Here is a 21,140-nt window from a genome sequence, read left to right on the forward strand (position 1 = left end):
GAAATATTCTTCCCCGGGGTAGAGCTCTCTAGTTCTTTATTCAATACCAAGTGATTAGCCCTGAAATCATACACATACAAGTCACATTATATTGAGTGATCAGGTTGTATTTATATATGTAGGAATTCATGTATATGTAACAACAATTAAAAGGGGGGGCCATAAATTTGAAAGAGAGAAAGGAATGGGAAAATTATGTTATAATTTCAGAAAAAAAAAGCAAGTGCTCTTAACTGCTGAGCCATCTCTTCAGCCACTCCCCCTTTTATTTTTTTTAAGATTTTTATTTATTTATTATATATACAGTGTTCTGGCTACATGAATGCCTACATTTCAGAGGAGGGCACCAGATCTCATTACAGATGGTTGTGAGCCACCATGTGGTTGCCAGGGATTGAACTCAGGACCTCTGGAAGAGCAGCCAGTGTTCTTAACCTCTGAACCACCTCTCTATCCCTGCCACTCCCCCTTTTAAAAAGATTTTAAAAATGTGTATCTCTGTGTGCTTGTGTGCACCATATATGTACATACATCTACATAACATAAAAGAGGGCATCAGATCCCTGGGAACTAGAGTTAAACGTGGGTCTTAAGCAAGAACACTGAGTGCTCTTAACTCACTGAGCCATCTCTCCAGCCTCCTGGTCTATAGTCTTATTGTGATGCCTTTTGTGAGTTTGGTGTGTGATAGGGATTATTTTTTTATCTTTGAGTTGCATGGTTATTTTGTTTATTCTGGATACAAGTCTCTTGTATTATTCATATTTTTAAAAATGTTTCCCCAAGGATATAGATTATCTTTTACTTTATTTTTCTCCACATGTTTGCTATGCTGCACTCATTGGTCTGGTTCTCTGTAACAAAGACTGGCCTTGAATTCAGAGCAATTGTCTCATCTCAGCAACCCAAGTCCTGGAATTATAGGCATGTGCCACCATTTTTTGTTCCTGATAATGATGCACAGTCCCTCTATTATGAAGCTCTGGCTGTTCTGAAACTTACTATGATGTAGACCAAGCTGGCCTTGAACCCACAGAGATCTGCCTGCCTTAGCCTCCCAAATGCTGGGATTAAAGGTGTGTGCCACCACTGCCCAGCCACTACCACTTTCTTGATGGCAACTTTGATGTACAAATTTTTAAATTTTTCTGAAATCCAACTATGAATTGTCTCTTTTATCAGCTGTACTTTTGTTGTCCCAAGAAGTCATCATGTAACATAAAACCAAATAGATTTTCTCTTATTTTTTTAAAAAAATATTTCTAGTTGGACTGGAGAGATGGTTCAGTGGTTAAGAACACTGACTGCTCTTCCAGAGGACCTGGGTTCCATTCCTATCACTCATATGGTGGCTCACAACCATCTGTAACTCCAGTTCCAGGAGATCTGACATCCTCATCTGACCTCCGCAGGAAATAGGCATGCACACAATGCACATGCTTACATACAGGCAAACCAATACACATAACATAAATAAATCTAAAAAAAAAATTGAAAAAGAAACCAGATGGTGGTGTACACCTTTAATCCCAGCTCTTGGGAAGCTGAGGCAGGTGGATCTCTGTGAGTTCAAGGCCAGCCTGGTCTACAGTGAGAGTTCCAGGACAGTCTCCAAAGATACACAGAGAAACTCTGTCTCGAAATTTTTTTTTCTATTTAGTCTTTGAAAGTTCCAAACTTATATTTAATGTGTTTGGATTATATCCACCACTCTGACTTTATCCACTCAGTTCCCACTGGGACACCCTTAGCCCATGACCCTCTTGGCTTCATGTGCCCTATTATATTTTTGTGTGTGTATGTATGTGTGCATGTGGATTTATATGTTTATGCACATAGAGGCCAGAGCTGATACGAGTATCTTAGGTAATCATTCTCTTTTGGTTTTCTTTGCTAAGGGTCTCTCGGTGAACCTGGAGCAAGCCACAGTGATGCCTCTGTCTCCAGTTCCTCAGAGTTGGGATGGGAATGTATTGTACCCAGCTTTTGTCATGCAGGTCCTGAGGAGTTGAACTCAGGTCCTTATGCTTGCATGGCAAGCACTTCACTGAACTATTTCCCCAGCTCCCTGTATTTTCTTCTAATATGGTATATCTCTTACATTCGGATTTATAATCCAATTTGAGTCAATTTTTGTATATGATGTAATGGAGATCTCCAAAGTGTTTTAACAAGGCTTTAATAAAGAGTAGCATTCTCCCACTGCTGAAATAACTATGAAACTGAAAACTTAGCTGTGGAGGAATAATACTAAATGCTCTATGTAACAGGAATGACAATGCTTTTAGAAAATAATCATTAACATCCCCCAAGAAAAAATGACATCACTCTTTTGAAGATAGATTTCCAGTCATTCCAGCATCATTTGTTAAAAAGACCCCATTGTCAAAAACCACTTGATTACTGGTGTTAGGTGACATGATTGATTTTTTGCTTCCATTGGTCCCTTGCCCTCATATTGCTTCCTTCTGACTATGATTTTAATTTCTGGATTCTTTGGTCAACTTTTATTTCTAAATGCCTGCTTATTTATTGTACTTGACCAAAGTTTAATGTTTAACTTTTAAGGTTTTAATCTTGAATCTTGAGCACTCTTTTTTTTTTTTTTTTTTTTTTTTTTTTTTTTTTTTTTTTTTTTTTTTTTTTTTGGAGACAGGGTTTCTCTATGTAGCTCTGGCTGTCCTGGCACTTGCTCTGGAGACCAGGCTGTGCTTGAACTCACAGAGATCCGCCTGCCTCTGCCTCCCGAGTGCTGGGTTAACAGTGTGCCACCACTGCCCTGCAAATGAGCATTCTTAAACCTCATTTGCAGGCATCCTTCCATGCTCACATTCTAAGTTTCCTGACTTGACTAGTGCCCCTCTGTGCTTGCTGTAAAACTACGCAGGGGGGGTGGAAGTCAGAATGTGAATCCTTCTCCATCTTGGCAAAGTCAGTATTTTTCCAGGAATCACATGTTAGAGCATGCTATTGATATAAAACATTCATGAATATGAATGATACATTCCTCTTTCCTGGTTCTTGCAAACACTGTCTTTTTGGGGCAACTGCTGAGCTCATTTTCTCTTAACGAAGTGAGGGTAACTCACTCCAGTTCTCCTGCACTCTGGTTTGACTCTGCCTCCTATCATTTCTATCCTCTATGACTCATCAATTCATGTATAAATATTTTAGATGTAAGACCTCTGACAGGAAGTCCTTTGTGGCATCTTAGAAACCATTTTACTATTGTGCCCCAACTTCAGAATCATGATCTGCAGGATTTTCTTCCTGAAATGCCTTACCCTTCTATTTTATTCTAAACTGAGACTTATTGGGGCAGGAGAGACGGCCCAGGCGTGAAGAGTGGATGCTGCTCTTCCAGCGGACCTGAGTTTGGTTCCCAGCACCCACGTCATATGGCTCACAACTGCCTGTTAACTTCAACTTCAGGGAATCCAAGGGTCTCTTCTGACCCCCAGAGCACCAGCACATGCATGACATACACACAGAGAGACACACAGATGATAATAAAAACAAATAAACTGAGACATTATCTACCTCAATTTGAAATTATTTTAAGGACTTAAATATAGCAAAAAAATGTATGTTTCATGTGTTTTAACAAGGCTTTAATAAAGAGTAGCATTCTCCCACTGCTGAAATAACTATGAAACTGAAAACTTAGCTGTGGAGGAATAATACTAAATGCTCTATGTAACAGGAATGACAATGCTTTCAGAAAATAATCATTAACATCCCCCAAGAGAAAATGACATCACTACTCACCTCTTTGAAAGAATGTGCTCATCATGAATGCAAAGAAAATTGTGGCAGTGGCAAAACACATCAGAAAAATAAATATCAAGCTAGGGTTACTGTTCCTGAACACAGCCACACTGTTTATCTACAAAACAATGACACATGTGAAGAAAGCATGAAGAACCCATAAGACACTATAGAAAATATTAATTTAGAATTACACATATTTTTATAATTTATTTTTTATTTTTATTTCGTGTGCATTTTGGGTTTTGGCTGCATGTATATCTGTGTGAGGGTGTCAGATCCTCTGGAAGTGGAGTAACAGGCAGTTACAAGCTGCCATGTGGGTGCTGGGAATTGAACCCAGGCCCTCTGGGAGAACAGCCTGTGATCCCAACCACTGAGCCATCTCTCCAGCCCTATACATAAAATTTTTTAAAGCAGACATCTGATCTGCCATCTGATATCATTTATAAATTATGCTATGAGTATTTTTCAGGGAAAAAAGTTTGGATTCAATTTTTGATCTAATGTGGATTATTATTTTTTCTTTTGAGGGAGTTATTTTGGGTACTGAACTAAGGGCCTTAAATACACTAGGCACGAGTTCTACCATTGTTCTACACCCCCAGCATAAGTTCAACTCATGGTCACATTATCACTATGACATGTATTTGGTGTTCCTTTTGTTACCTTTGTGTCTTCTGTTTTAATGCTTTCTGGTTACTTCCTAAGTTTGAAATATTGTCCTATTTATTCTGGGTTTTCTTCCATCCTTTCACCACACTGACACAACGTTAACAATTTAGAAAGTAAGTTACTATTTATCCAAGTAGTGGGTTATTAAATAAAAGCAGGCAAATGTTAAACTCCATTGGCAGCATAAAAGAAAAACATGATAACAAGGAAGTAAAATAATGTTTTTGTTTTGGATGTGGCCATTGTGCTTTTAATGGAGATATAAAACTTCACAATGCAAAAGAATGTTTAATATATCATTAGCATAGTGATTAACTTAAATTATGTTTTAATAATGTAAAATATAGTGTGTTAGACCTCAAAAGAGAATCTACAAAGTTTCTCCTTAAATTGTTTTTACTCACCAACTTTATAATACTCAGTAGCATCTGGGGGGGGGACATAAGAAAATATGAGGCTATTTTCAGTTGTGATTCAGAGTTTAGTAAAGCTGTATGGTAATATCACTATGGGACCATAAAAATTTCCCACAAGTACTTCCAATACCATAGACAGTTCAGAGGCTTCATAGTTTAAAGCATAGAACGCAGCTAAGTTATCCTGGAGAACATGAATCCTGCTACTCTCCTACAGAGAAACTTTCTAAAATGTAGGTGTAACTCTAGGATGCCATTCTATGAAGTTTCAATAAACACTCCAAGGCACAAGTGTTGAGCACAGCCTGTTAATCAAGATGTCACTGCACCAAACTTTTGGAGATTCCGGATGCTGTGCCTGAAGTGATAGAACACTGACTTTATTCCTAGTTAAGAGCACCAGGTGTCAAGTTCAGCCTCCATTTACACAGGATGCACCAATAAATCCTTAGGGTGATGAGTGGTCAAGTACTACATTCCTAACACATCTTCTCTTTTTGTTTTAGTTGGCCTAGGGCTCTTTAAAGACCAAGTCCGTAGGACTTTGGGGGCTCTGACTGCCCTAAACGTGGTCTTGAAGCAATAGTGTCGTTTTCTTTCTTTTTTTTTTTTTTTTAAAGATTTTATTTATTTATTATCTATACAACATTCTGCTTCCATATATATATGCACATCAGAAGAGGGCACCGGATCTCATAACAGATGGTTGTGAGCCACCACGTGGTTGCTGGGAATTGAACTCAGGACCTCTGGAAGAACAGTTGGTGCTCTTAACCTCTGAGCCATCTCTCCAGCCCAATAGAGTCCTTTTCAAAGAGCTCACTGCATACTTAGAAAGGAATAAAGGCAACAATTGCAGTAGGCTTAATTTCTCTCGAATGAAAAATGTTAGAAATGACTTGTAGGCTAAATTTTTTATATCAAAAATTGCAATGTAACAGACATTTAGGGGAAAATATATTGATAAGGTTAATTGTGTGAAATACTCTATATATCTACTAAACAGAAAAATTTCAAACCACTAGAAGCTCATAGCAAGAGAAACAGCTAAAAGACAATCAAAGTCAGGGAAGTTTACTAGTTTTAGAACACATTAACACACTAGATATAGAAATATTTCACTTTTAAAACTAATGTTTGCCATGGGAGTTATTAAAGGTCAGTGTACCGAGATACTGTTTCTAGTATGGGAGTCGGTTAAGTTAGTGCTTCTGTAAGAAGGAACTGAATCACACCGTAGCATCAAGCCTCTTTCACACACTAACTCATAATTTGATTTCTATTTAATAGTCCAAAGCTAAGCAGGAGAGGAATTAAGGTGACCAGCCAGGCCTTGGAATAAGCAATGGTTTGGCAAGTCACAGTCACTCAGCTCAAGGATGTGTAGTCTGCAGGGAAGCTGCTCAAATCTAGTAGTCCATTGCTTCACATCTGTAGAGGAGTTCTACACAGCCATTTGTCTATCACCTTTAAGCTTCACACAGGCAAAGAGATCACAAACTGCTGGGAGGCTGTGGAAGTTATGGTGTTCTTGCGGGGGGTGAATTAAGAGATACTTCCTGGGCCTTCTTTCGAGGTAGCCACTTATCTTCTCCAGAGGTGAACTGGCTGAGGTTTCCCACTTTCTCTCCCCATAAGACCCAGTCATCAGTATTAAAAGAGCACCAGGAAGTGGCCATAGGACCTTTAAGCATTTCTTTGCCAGCTCTGTCTTCAGTACCAGGCACTTCCTTAGGACCTCTTCCTTTGCATGTGGGCCCAGTAAGCCACTCTGACAGGGAACTGTTCTTTATGACTTGGAATGAATCAGCAATTTTAGCAGGAGCCATTGCCTTGGGTGCCTTAGCTTGTTGTGTTAGCTCATTTCTGGAAGAGTAGAGCCACTGATTCAAAGACTCTTGGAGTTTCTCAGGCTCAGATTTGGGTTCCACTGGCTTTCCATTCTTATCCTTTCCTTCTTTCTTCAGAAGCCAGCTGTCTATACACTGCTTCCTTCTCACAGCTGTCATCACACACAGTCTGCAAAGCCTGTTCAGGGCTCATTGGCTTTGCATACATCCTCTACTTTACATGGGTCCTGATGGTTCTGGACAAGCCAGCCCTCGGTGGTCACGCTGGGAACTGACAGTGGTATTTTTGGCCTCCAAGTGGTCATTCAGGCATTTCAGATTGCCCAGGTTCTCAATCTCCACACCTTTGGGCTGGTTACCCTGACAGTTGGTACAAGAGTCAGGCTTGGCAAGCCAATCATTGACATTATAGGGCTCTTTGAATACCTGGAATAAGAGTTTAAACTTCTCATGGGTTTCACAGCTGCCATTCTCAGGCTTCTCCAGTTCACAGGGTTCTTGGGGAGTCACCAACCAATCAGACAGTCTAGCTCATCTTGATCAAGGAGCTCTACATCTTCAACCTTTTCCACTTAAGCTGGTGCTACAATGGCTGTTAAACTTTGAGGAACTTGGTTTTCCAGGAATGTCTTGTTGATGACTGTTGAGTCAGTTTTCTAAGCCCTTTATATTTCCCCAGGCATTGCTGAAGAAACTGCAGGCTCTTGCAGAAGTCTGACTACTCTCCAAGTTCTGTTTTGGGGTGAGCCAGTCCTGTGGGTTGGTACTGAGTACATAAGGAGCCTGATGACCAATGGCAAGTTTGCTTACAAGAACCATTTGCTGCCGGGCATTGGTGGCGCACTCCTTTAGTCCCAGCACTCGGGAGGCAGAGGCAGGCGGATCTCTGTGAGTTCGAGGCCAGCCTGGTCTCCAGAGTGAGTGCCAGGATAGACTCCAAAGCCACAGAGAAATCCTGTCATGAAAAACAAAAAGAAGAAGAAGAGGAAGAGGAAGAGGAAGAAGACGAAGACGAAGAAGACGACAAAGACGAACCATTAGCTGAGCGAAACAGCTGTGCTGCTGGATGCTGACTTCTGCTCTGGCACTTGGATATAGCCTCTTTTCTCTCTAGGAAAGGCCCAATATTTGAAGAGCTAGTATGAGCCATCAGGTGCTCAGGAGCTTCAAAGAGTAGTAGGATAGTCGAATCTTCAGGTGTAAGGGCCAAACTGCCCAGTCTCTCCAGGCACAGAGAGACTTAATTGTCGAGATCTTTGTTCTGGTGTACTCCAGTTGATGAGTAAGACAACTGAATTGGTACACTAGCCAATAAAGCTGCTGAGCCTGTTGCTGAAGTGTCTCCTCTTTAAGCTGATGGATGAGATCTACCTGTTCATTGAGTCACACCTCACGACTCTGGAGACATTCTAGATGGCTACTTATGCAACTGTGAATCTGAGCTTTTACCTTTCGTAAGTCGTCTCTAATTTGCTGTTCGGCCTGGAGTACTCTACCAATAGCAAGCTCCAGCTCCTTTCCTGCATTACTGCACCTCAAAAGTGTTTCTCTGTTACTGTAGCAGCCACTCTGTTCCAGGGAAGTATTCATTCTGCTTACTGTTCTTCACAGTCTGGTCTTGTGGTGCAAACTACTCGTAAAATAATGTTTTATGGTAACTATTTTCAACTATTGTACAGTATGAAATTTATCTTTTAAAGTTTATAAAAATGCATTTTTGTGATCCTTAAGTTCCTAAATACTAGATTAGTTATGATAGCACAAGACTGAAATCCCAGTACTTTAGGGGTAAGGTTGCATATTAACACAAATTCAAGGTCAGACTGATCTACATAGGTAATTCTAGGCTAGCCAGGGCTCCATAATGAGCCTCTGTCTCAAAAAGAAAAAGAAAAAAAAGAAGGGGGGGGGAGAATGCTCAATTCCCCATAATTTCAACAAATACCACTGAATATTCATCAGAGTTTTCCCAAATGGTCATCAATAACTGTATCACCCATACCATACCAGGTTCTTTCCTATCCATTCATAGCTCACCATATTTTAAAGAACAGAGCATACCTTTGTGCAAAAAAGAATGGTCATAACAGAAACAGCAATTAAGACAGAAATGAAGAATGTAATGAACCAAGCAACCCAGTGCAGCCAGCTCTCCAATCCCATCATACACATATATTCCTGAAAAAAGGGAAAGAGCCAAGTGTTAGAGTCTACTTGTCTCAGGTACAATCTGGGAGGATGTTACTGGGTTAGGATGACAGGTTATATGGACTGGGGAGAGGCAGCTACTGGGGCTGATGGAGACTGGCGCAGCTAGAAGGCAAGAGAATTAAACAGGGAGTGGTACTTGGTTTAACTATGACGGAGTATGCACTGTATAAACATTAAAGACAACTGCTAGGAGAATTTAAAAGTAGGACACATAAGGAGTTTTGACTTTAAAGAAGAGTATAGTAGTCTATGCCTATAATCCCAGCATTTGGGAGACAGAGGCAGCAAAATTTGTCAGAAGCACAATGCCAGTCTAGGCTATAGTGCATGTGCCAGGCAAGTCAGGGGTTTGGACTTTATTCTCAGGGCTATTTACTTACAGGAGACATTCAGTAAATGAATGAACCAACAGCATATTTATCATGTGTCTTCAAGCCTAACTTCTACAGTGTTAAATTCATCTGAAAAGAAGATTCAAGTATCAAGAAGAAAAACATGACCAAAGTGCAGACATTTTATGCCTACCAGCATCTATACAAGTTTGTTGTTGAAGTAAAAAATGGGGAAGGTACAATTTCAGCACACAAGTGGAAACTAAATGAGTATCCTAGCCACATGCCAGAAGCTCCTAGTTTCCTGGGGCTTTTCAGTGAGTAAAAAGTATGATAGAGCATCTACCTGTCAGCCATTGTCCCACTGTCATCCATCCCATAGGCAGCCTCAAGGAGCACCCCTGTCTGTCTGCCTTTTCCAATTGACTGCACAAGACAAAGCAGGCCAGGGAAAACAGCTCTCTGGCCATGGATGTTATCAACAAGGCCAAGAAAAGCCTCAAAAGATTTTAATATGATCATAAGAATCAATTAGAGAAGAAAATTGGTGCTGGAGAGATGGCTCAGTGCTAAAAGCACTGGCTGCTCTTCCAGAGTTCCTGAGTTCAATTCCCAGCACCCACATGGTAGGTCACATCCTCTCTGTCAATTCCCAGCATCCATATTGTGACTCACAACCATCTATAACTGTAGGCCATGGGATCCAGTGCCCTCTTCTAGTGTGCCAACGCACATGCAGACAAAAACAGCCTATACATAAAATACACAAATTTAAAAAATACTTTAGAGCTGGGCGGTGGTAGTGCACACCTTCAATCCCATCACTCAGGAGGCAGAGGCAGGTCAATCTCTGTGAGTTTGAGACCAGCCTGGTCCACAAGAGCTAGTTCCAGGACAGCCTCCAAAACCATAGAGAAACCCTGTCTCGAATCCCCCTAAAAAAAAGTATTTTAAAAAGAGAAAAAAATTAAAGTGAGAAGATTTTAGCCAGATGTACCCCTAGTGCTGGGGAGGCTGAAGCAAATGGATCATAAGTTCATGGTCAGCTTGGATTACACAGTGGGTTCCAGGTCACTATTGGCTACTTAATGAGACCATGTCTGAGAAATAAAAACCTAGGCAATACAAGGTATTTTTTAAAGGGAAGAAAGTGAGAAAAGAATAGAGGTTATGTAAATAGAAGAGTGAAACCAGTTTTGGAACCAACTCAGAGGAAAAGACCCTGTCGTGGTTGTATTTTCCTAGAAGATGCTTCTCAATCATCTTCCCACAAAACGGGAGTATGTTTATTGTGGATAAAAATCCCCTCAATGTGGACATTGAACACCTGCCATATTGTCAACAGTGTGATAACCTAGCGGACTGACTAGGTTGGGATATGTGTGCTAACAAGAGATGGGGGTCCCTAAACTGCAAGCAGGATAAAAATATGAAAGTACTTGTGATTTCCAATTCACCCAAGAGGCTGATGAATCCTCCCACCTGCTTGGGCTTCAGTCCCACTCTAGACATTTCATTAGCAGCCTCCCCATAGCCCTGCACTTCCCTGAGTAGACAGAGCTACCTTCAGTTTCTTCTCCTTCTCCAGTAAAATGGAATTGATGACTATGAGCTCAATACAAATGAAGTTGAGCATGAGGAGCAGAGGGAACTCATTCTGGAGGATCACTAAGAACGGGTCCTGGACATGGGGCCCAAATGGGAATCTCTGCAGCAGTACATTGAGATTCTTGAACATGTTGAGTGTTGCGCTGGGAGCATGGTGCCACATAATGGCTTTGTCTACTGCATGCTGTATTGCCAGGAAGCCTTCTTTGTTGTATCCTACAAGAAACCAGAATATTGAGCATAAGAAAGTAAAGACTGAAGATCAAAATGACTGAAAATTCAGGTGGATCTTGACTAGTCTTTAAGACAGACAACAGCCAGAAGGGATGCTTAGAGGACAGAGAGGAATCACTTTGGAGAGCCATGGAAATGAAGCATTGAAAAGAAAATGAGTTCTGGCAGAAAAACAAGGCATGCTCTATACAGGGGTCTTCATTCTCTGCTTCTGTGGACAGAGCACCTACCTGTCCTGTATTTTTGATTATACAATAAACACAGGATATTTAAACTCAAACACAAAGACTTCCTGATTGTGTTGTGACTGCTGCATAGCCCGAGGGTTACATTTATGTATTTTGCTGGTAAGCTACAAACACTGTCCTTATAAGCAACCCTGATTTCAGCAGTGTAGCTGGTGTGCCAGGATTAACTTTCAATAAAAATAGGTTGCAAGGAAACGATCCCCTGAGTGGTATCTAGTTCCAAGAATGGCTAACTAGCCTCGATGGAGGGATAGTAGAGGAGTAGTACAGAGCCCTGCAGTAGAGGTGACCATTGTGTCCTATTGTCTAGACATAAGCAGACCTCCAGATCTGTCAAACTAGAAAAGGAAAGGGCAAATTGCTGGCCATGAGTCCTGGATATTGTTATGTATTCTTGTTTGTTTTGTAGGGAGTGTTTTTCACTAAACATTATAGGATATTGTCTAGAAGCAGAATAAATATTTGGTTACTTAGACTTGAATTCCACTTGGTAGACATGCAGGCCCAAGACGGAAAGGCAATTGTGTGGTCGTCCTATAATGAGTGGTGGATGATCAATTTTGGATTTTTATTTTTCGAGACAGGATTCTCTGTATAGTCCTGGCTGTCCCGGAACTCCCTTTATAGACCAGGCTGGCCTTGAACTCACAGAGATCTGCCTGCCTCTACCTCCCGAGTGCTGGGATTAAAGGCATTTGTCACCACTGCCTGGTTGATGATCAATTGTGGAAGAACAGTTGCTTGATTGGTGTTCATGTCCAACTTCTCACAAATAGGGAAAACAAGAAACCTAAAATGAACTTAAGAGTATGCATCATTCATGTGAGAAGTAGCTCCTGGGCCTCACTCAGGAATACGTTGCTTCATGTGCCATCACTTCTCCATAAGTCTGGAATTGCCAGATTGGAAACAGGGAACTGTCATGGAATGGGCAGGTCCAAGGAAACTGAGTACCAAGTAGGGATGTCTGCACTGTTAGATACGATTATGTCCCTTTCCATAGCAGAGAACAAGATGACAGAAAGCAGACACTAAGAAAAACTCTCCAAAGCAGAAAGTCAGCAGTGCTTCCTGCAGAGAAGGTTTGGTACCATCCAGCTTCAGAGCCACAGTTATGCCTTAGGACATAGGAGCTCCTAGGAATGCCTCACCTTCTGATTTTAATGTTATCCGTTTATCCTGAGTAAAACAGGGAAGGGCACTTTCTCAGGGTATGATTCCAGAGTGGGAGACAAGAGAGTGGAGCTTGGCATAGCCAGCTGAGACCATGACATCTGGAAAAAGAGGCAGCTAATATTCTCCAGCTAGTCGTGGGTCGGCAAAATAGATGGAATTAGAATCAAAGAGACGCCTGGGGTTGGTGGTACATGCCTTTAATCCCAGCACTCAGGAGGCAGAGGCAGGCGGATCTCTGTGAGTTCGAGGCCAGCCTGGTCTCCAGAGTGAGTGCCAGGATAGGCTCCAAAGCGACAAAGAGAAACCCTGTCTCGAAAAAACAAATAAGATTGGACTGAAGAATCAAAGAGACATCCAAAGATTCAGAAAGAGCATGTAAATTCAAACGAAATATTAGCCAATGCAGAGGTCATGTGTTCAGAACCCACCCATCTCTGCCCCACCCCTGCCCCCACGACACCCATGTGTGCACATGAACTTGTGTGTAGAGGATCAAGGCCAACTGTGGGTGTTGTTCCTGAAGAGCCATCGACCTTACTTTTTGAGACAGGGTCTGTTATTGTTTTGTTTAAAAAGAAGAAAAGAGAAATATTGAGACAGACATAAGACTATAAGTTTATTATAAGGCCCGGTAGAATGGGGAGACTAAGAAGAGGAACAGGGTAATGGCTGACCGCCATGGCCGGTCGCCATAGAGAGAAAGAGCGGGAAACAGAGAAACAGGGAGAGAGAGAGACAGACAGAGAGAGAGAGAGAGAGAGAGAGAGAGAGAGAGAGAGAGAGAGAGGGAACAGACAGAGAGCGTAAAGGTGCAGGGGCCTATCTTTTAAAGGGGTCCTCTGCACCTGCGTGCAGACTTCTTTCCCATGGAACCTTGGGCTGACCAGGGTATTGCCTGAGTGGATTCCACCAGGTAACAGGGGCAGGCCAGCATAATGCCTGAACCTTTCAGGGTCTCTCACTGGGACCTGGGGTTTGCTGATTAGGCTAGGCTTCACAGTGAGCCCTAGGAATCAGCCTATCTCTGCCATCCCGAACTGAGGTTATAAACATGTGATATCACACCCGGTTTTTTACATAAATCCTGGAGACTGGACTGAGGTTCTCAGCTTGTGTAGTAATACTATACAAACTAAACTATCTCCCTAGCCCCAAATTCCAGGAATTTTGGAGGCCGAGCCTGGAGATGTCCTTCAAATCAGGAACAGAATCTTTAAAAACAACACAGGCAATCAGGCAGGGAGCCCTGCAGCAGAGCAGACAGTTTTCTGTCCCTCCTTGTTCAAACTAAAAGGAAAATAGATAATGCAAGAAGTATTTTTAGCCGGGCGTTGGTGGCATATGCCTTTAATCCCAGAACTCGGGAGGCAGAGGCAGGCGGATCTCTGTGAGTTTGAGGCCAGTTGGTATCCAGAGTGAGTGCCAGGACAGGCTCCAAAGCTACACAGAGAAACCCTGTCTTGAAAAAAAAGAAAGAAAGAAAGAAAGAAAGAAAGAAAGAAAGAAAGAAAGAGAAGAGTGAATGAGACATGCTAAACACGGATAAAAGGAACATACATGTTGAACAGGATGGGTGTTCAAAACAACATAACAACACTGGGTGTGATGACACAATCTTGAAATCCCAGTACTTGGAAGGCAGTGGCAGGATATCAATAATTCAAGGTTATCCTTGGCTTTGAAGTGAATTTGAGGTCATCTTAGGCTCCATGAGACCCTGGCTAGAAAGAAAAAAGGAAGGGAGGAAAAAAGAGAGAAAGAAAGGAGGGAGGGAAGAAGGGAGGGAAGAGGGACAGGTCTTGGGAGACAGCTTAGTGATAGATACTTGGCTAGTAAATGTGAGATGCTAATCTCTGTCCCCAGTGCTGTAAAAGTAAACAAACAACAGAACAGGGCTAGAGGTATGAGGAAAGTCCTGGGTTTGATCCCCTAAACTATAGGATTTAGGGAAGGGTAAGAAAAGGAGTATGTTACTTACAGGTGGAAAAGTGAGGTCACATAAACATTACATATTCACTAAATGTAATGTAAGTCATGTTTCTTTCATGAACATGTTTCTTTTTATGTCTTCCCTAAGTAATTGGCGATTTTTGTTATTATGGTTCCACTCTGGTCCTGCATGTGTGCTGCCCAAGAAACATAGGTAATGCCCATGGGTTCTCAACAGGCTACTTGAGAACAACCAGGTGGCTACGCTCAAGGTAAATGCACTGTTATCTGCCCAATTCTCTGGCTGAATTCTGGTCCCTAACCACACCACCAGGCAGAGGCTAGTGTGGCTGAAAGCAGAGTCTGTGAATGCTGTTTTCTCTAGCCTCTGGGAGGCCTTTCCTGTCAGTATCTTTGGAAGCTACCATTACACCAACATGAATTCCCACACAGCATTCCTAAGAGTCAGCAGTGAATGCTTGTTTTGGTAGTACATAAGACTGAGCATGAGGTTTTCGGCATGCTAGGCAAGTGCCACTTAGGTACACCCCCAGCCCGGTAGTAACTTTCCTAAAATGAAAAGGAAAAGGTAAAGGAGTCATTATTTTATAGGATTTCGACAAATTAAAGAAAGCCACTTAAGTTGTAGTTTGTAGAGAACAGTAGCAAACATTAAAACTTTAAAAAAGCAAAATGTTACAAATATAGAAACTCAAAACCCTTATTCTTGTAAAATGCATTCATTCAAAGTCATTATAAACAACCAAAATACATACCTGCTGTTTTAACTTACTCTGGAATATAAGCATTTTATTGAATGCCACGTTTTCCAAAGGCAGCTCCTTGGACCTCAACTGAAATGCTAATCTTAGGCAAGCATTTAGTTAGCAAAACAGTATCACAAATAGTAACACAAATATGTGGTAGACAGCAAATGTGGCTGTGCTCAGGGTAATGTTATAGTCTTCAAAGTTTCCTCACCAGGGCTTCCCCCATCAGCATATGCAAATTCCCGGGGTTCTGGGTTCATATTAGGAGGATAAAGAAAGGCTGTGCGCCAGCCTTCTACCTCGTCTGGAAAAAATAAGTGATTCAGTGATGGTACATAGTTCCTCTGAACATAACTGAAGCGCAAGTCATACTTAACCTACAAAAAACAAGGAGAAAACATTTGGTCATGAGATCCTAGACCTCAGCAATGGTACAGGCAAAGCAAAACTTTTTGACTTTAACTTTTTAAGGCCTACACAGGCAGGTGTCCCTCCTGGAACCACACAATGGTCTTCCCTGTATTTCTCTGCAAGTTACCCCCGTGACCGCCTCGGGAAAAGAGCAATGAACTGTAGAATACTCTGGAACGAGGTCACCTAGACCTCAGCCTCATATTTCTTATTGAAGTACTGTCACCCTTGGCAAGTTATTTAATCTCACTTAATCATTATACCTCAGCTCTCTCACAGTGAAAAAGGGGTGATAATAACAGTCTCTGACTGATTAGAGGCCTGGAGGATTACATAATGAGGTATCTGACATGTAGGTGACATTGCTTGTAAAATATTGTTGGTTTTTATTAATCACTGTGCAAGTTCTAAAAGTCATTAGACACTTGTATAGCAAAAAACTACACATAAGTGTTTCACCCATTGCAAAATCAAATATTCTTGTTTAACATACAGCTTTTTCTTTAAATACACATGCAGAGCTATCATATCTAAATCTGTGTGACTAGTAGTAATGACAATTTTTGGTTGTGAGCCTAGCCTTTAATAGCTGAGCCATCTCTCCATCCCAGTAGTAATGACAATTCACTAATATAACCAGAAAATTCTTGCTCCCCATCCACCCAACTGCTCTGTTCTAAGCACTTTACGTGCATAAACCTGAAAACCACCTCATAATCCAGGCACTAATTTAAACTCAACTACACAGGTAACAAAACAGAGATTTGATTCAGAAATGTTAATAACTGTCCCAAGGATATACTGCTGCTAAATTGCAGAGCTTGGATTCAAGTTTCTTCGGTCAAGTGGTCAAGTCAGCTTCTGTACCCAAACAGCTGAACACACTCCATCCTGTACTGAGGATAGAGACTTTCTCAGAACAGATCTCTTTTCAACAGTCTGAAAACAATAGTGTGGACTGTAAGATATGAATTTGGAATATCCACTCATTTCCTTTGGCAATAAGAGGACAAAGCTGCCATAGAAGACAGCTGAGGAATAGAGAGCCTGACTGACCCACACTCAGGGTGTAGTCACATAGTAAGATTGTTAAAGAAAAGATTTTCTTACCACAAGTGGCAAAGGTTCATTGCTGCTATTGAAGCTATGGTCAAAAACAATTCCTACTAGTATGTAGAAAGACTTGGGATCCTTAATTATATAGTTTTCAAATAAAGGCACTGAAGGAAAGCCTAGAACTACAAAGAGAAAAATACAGTCAGGGAATATCTCGGCATGAAAACAAGATGCCATCAACCATCTACCTAAGGAGATTTAAGATTCCAGCTTACTTCTTCATTCACTCAGTCAGTCACTCCGAAAACATATGAGCTAACAGAGAGGGAGAGAGAGAAGGAGGGAGAGAGAGAGAGAGAGAGAGAGAGAGAGAGAGAGAGAGAGAGAGAGATAAGATTAGTTAAAAGGCATGATTTTGCTGGGCATTGGTGGCATACACCTTTAGTTCCAGCATTCGGAAGGCAGAGGCAGGCGGATCTTTGTGAGTTCAAGGCCAGTCTGATCTATACAGCAAGTCCCAGGACAGCCAGGACTGTTACACAGAGAAACCCTTGACCACCTTGACCACCACTCCCCAAAAAACCCTTATAATAGTATATATAACAATCACAGTAATGTTGAAGAACCTTCTTGTGTGAACTCCATGTTAGTATCAGACATCTGTACCGGCCTGCCCTTGGGGTTCTGACAGGACACACTCTCCATGGCAGCCACTAAGGGCACCACCTGTGCATGCTCACTTCATTCCTTTTTAAAAGGGCCCTGCCCACCTCCCATCTTTTTCTCTTTCTTTCTCTCCCTCTTTTCCTCCCTCCCTTTTTCTCTTTCTCTTCCACCAATCTCATCCCCAGTGACTGGTTTTTGCCCTCCTTTCTGCCCCTTTTCTCTCCTCTTCCAATAAACCTCCTATGTGAGTCCTGTTGTATGATGTGACTTCTCTTCATGGCATTTTTTGAAATTACAACACTCCACATTTAGAAAATTTTTATTCATTTAGTCAAACTGTCATGTTCAATACTATTTACTTGGACACCTACTATATTCTAGGCAGTATAATGGACAGAGTGATGACCAAACAAGACATGGTCCTCTGCCCTTATGAAGATAAGACTACAGTGGGAAAAGGTAGACAATACACAGAAAACTAGTATATATGTAATTAAGACATTTATGAAAACACTGATAAAATGTCAAACAAAAGTTTGTAAAGGAGAATAAGGGGGTGGAGAGAAACACAACCTATTTATGTGGTGATATTTTGTTTATAATCTAACAAATAAAGCTTGTCTGAAGATCAGAGTGCAAAGCTAGGCCCACTAGTTAGCTGTAGAGGCCAAGCAGTGGTGGTACACACCTTTAATCCTAGCACTCAGGAGACAGAAGCAGACAGATCTCTGTGAGTTCAAGGCCACCCCAGGCTACACAAAATTGATCCAGTCTAAAAGAGAAACAGAGCTCACACGAAAGTGATCCTAGCACTTGGAGTGACATGCCTTTAATCCCAGCCCTAGGGAGGTGGAGACAGGAGTGATATGGTTGGGTGTTAAGTAGGGGATGGACAAAATCCTAGTGACTGAGTATCTTTCTGCCTCTGTTTGGAGATCAGGTTACAATAAGAAAAGAGGAGCAGAGAAACCTGTTAGACTCTGTAAGTATGTTGTGGAATAATCTTTTGTTTTTCTTTTTAGTTTATTTTTTAAGACAGGGTTTTTTTTGTGTAAACCACTCTAGCTGTCCTGGAACTAGCTGTGTAGACAAAGCTGGCTTTGAACTCACAGAGATCCGCCTGCCTCTGCCTCCTGAGTGCTGGGATTAAAGGCATGTGCCACTACCATTGCCCAGCTGGAATAATCTTTTTGTATACTATGAAGATGTGTCATTCTAATTGGTTTAATAAAAACCAAAAAGAAAAAAAGAAACAAACCTAAGCTAAGGCTGAATTTTCATAATTATTAATAAGTCTGTGTCATTTTTGTGTGTATGTGTGTGTGTGTGTGTGTGTGTGTGTGTGTGTGTGTGAGAGAGAGAGAGAGAGAGAGAGAGAGAGAGCCGGCTTGTCAAGAAAAAAGTTCACCTACAGGATTGCTTTCAATTCTTGATTAGTCAGAGATGTATAAGAATTAGCAAATTGGAGCTACCGATTGATAGGAAATAACAGTGTCATGATAGAGAGTTTTTAAAAAATGGTATTTAGGTGGTATAAAAAAAGTGGTGGTGTGCACCTTTAAACCCAGCACTTCGGAGGCAGAGGCAGGCAGATCTCTGTGAATTCCAGGCCAACCTGGTCTACAGAGTGAGTTCCACGACAGCCAGGGATACAAAGAGAAACCCTGTCTCAAAACAAAACAAAGAAAGCATTTAAACCTTGAGATACAAGTATACAGGCCTCCAGTGTGGTCTGTAAAATAATAAAAATGCATCAAGGACAGGTTTCCTTTAATTACCACCTCAAACACTACAATTTAGAAATTCCAGATTTTGGATCATTTTTGTAAGAACTCTCAGGAAAAAAAAAAAACAAAACTTCAAACTACACTATAAAAAATGCCTCCTAGGAGGCAAGATAACTCCAGCAAACTGGATAGCCTGAGTTCAATCCCCGGGACCCACAGGTAGAAGGAGAGAAATTACTCTGGCAAGTTATCCTCTGACTTCCAATTGTGTGGCATAGCATGCACACGTACACATACCTATACCCACACACACAATAAATAAATGTAATGAAACGTGTTAGTACAATAAAAAAGTGAAATGCCCTCCCTATCCCATCTTATTTCTGACCTTCAAAGTCAACAGCAAAGGTTTGTTCCACCATTTCAGTAACAGCTTTCAAAGTCTCACTTTTGGAAGGGATATAAACCAACTGAAATTTACTTTTCAGAGGATAATGATGGAAATACACTGGCAGTAAACTGATATCAACTTCTTCATAGGTAGTAGATGATACAAGTTTTGGCATACTATTGAAACGAAGATACAATATAATTGCAGAAAATATTAACGGCATCAAGATTTCGAGAAGTGTTATCAGAGTCTTCCGCTTCTAAAATAGAAACAACAGCTGTGTGTTAATCCCAGAAAAAACTCAAGTGTAAATTTCTACATGGCAAGCATTCTTCTATTTAAAAACCTGAGACTGGAGACACCTTCTAAGTACTTTCTTAGCATATATGAAGCATGATCCCCAGTATCAAATAAACCAACTGTGGTGATTCACATCTGTAATCCTAGCACTCAGGAGGTCTGAAGGCAGAAAGATCAGAAATTCAAGGTCATCCTTGGCTACTTAGGAAGTTCGAGCCCATCCTTTGATATACCTTTGAGACCTTGTCACAAAACAAACAAAAAGAAAAAAATGAAAATTTTCTTTCATTTCTTCTAGCCTCCATACACAAAACACACACACACAAAAGGGAAAAGACAGGATGAGAGCTAGCTAAGGATCTCCACTTAGTACTTCTTCAAAACCATCAATGGCTAGAAATCAATGACGAGGGTTGCTTTTAACAACGAGAGTTAACAGAATCATGGTGGGAGTGTGAATTTTTAGAAATGGGGTTCTTAATTGTTCTTCAACTCATTATTAGTGATCGTGATGTCAACTTGACAGAATCTAAAATCACTTGGGAGACAGGCCTCTGGGCATGCGTGTGAGGATTAACTTTTATTAACTCAGGTGACAAGACCTGCTTATCGTGAGTGCCACCATTCTGTAGCTAGGATCTCAGACTGTGTAAGTGGAAAGGGGGAATGGAACAACAGTATGTATTCACTGTCCTCTGCTCCCTGGCTGGGGATGTGATGTCACTACCTGCTTCGAGCGGACACAACCACTTCCCTACTGCAATAACTATACCTTTAAGCTGTAAGTCAGAATAAACCTATCCTTTAGGTTGCCTTTGTCAGGGTGCTTTATCACAGACACAGGAAGAGAAACTATGACTGTAACTTATTTAACTTAAACATGCAGCTGCTCCCCAGAACCTGTTCTCCCCACAGATAAGCATGTCTGTACCTTTAAGATGAAATTCTTCCAGAGAAGAAGTTTTAACTTCTTGAACACTTCCATTTTCCCCCAGCTGAAGATGTTCACCACTAGTCAGGAAACAAATTGAGAAAAATACTATGTATAACACAGAAATGTTAAGAAGCATTCTTTCAGCCACATGTAGTGGTCCACACCTTTGATTATAGCACTGTGGCAGGCAGATTTCTGTGAGTTCGAGGCCAGCCTGGTCTACACAGCGAGTTCCAGGACAACCAGGGCTACATAGTGAGACCCTGTCCTGAAAAACAAACAAATAAAAACGAAAGTATTCTTTTCATCCTTAAGCAACTTTGTTTTTGTGGGCACTCAGAACACTGTCAAATTGCTTTTCTTCTTTTCTATTGTTAATCCTTCTCCATCTTTTTGAGCTGACTCTTCCACCTCTCAGCAGCCTGTAAACATTAAAGT

The 21,140-nt window shown here is 41.2% G+C and overlaps 1 protein-coding gene and 1 pseudogene across 1 annotated transcript in view; both read right to left on the bottom strand.

Moving 5' to 3' along the window:
* Positions 1–20,753, bottom strand: part of LOC100771037 (ATP-binding cassette sub-family A member 17-like) — a 75,237-nt gene extending 54,484 nt beyond the window's left edge. The window contains exons 1-7 of the mRNA XM_035447884.1: positions 20,700–20,753; positions 19,466–19,727; positions 16,739–16,866; positions 15,429–15,594; positions 10,817–11,076; positions 8,771–8,887; positions 3,769–3,886 (exon numbers count right to left, since the gene is read on the bottom strand). Of these exons, the coding sequence (XP_035303775.1) occupies positions 3,769–3,886; positions 8,771–8,887; positions 10,817–11,076; positions 15,429–15,594; positions 16,739–16,866; positions 19,466–19,727; positions 20,700–20,753 (1,105 nt within the window). The remainder of the gene's footprint in view (positions 1–3,768; positions 3,887–8,770; positions 8,888–10,816; positions 11,077–15,428; positions 15,595–16,738; positions 16,867–19,465; positions 19,728–20,699) is intronic.
* On the bottom strand, positions 6,211–8,299 carry LOC103159154 (annotated as a pseudogene).
* Positions 20,754–21,140: the final 387 nt, after the last annotated feature.

Source organism: Cricetulus griseus, chromosome 7, assembly GCF_003668045.3.
Source record: "Cricetulus griseus strain 17A/GY chromosome 7, alternate assembly CriGri-PICRH-1.0, whole genome shotgun sequence".
NCBI classification, from domain to species: Eukaryota; Metazoa; Chordata; class Mammalia; order Rodentia; family Cricetidae; genus Cricetulus; species Cricetulus griseus.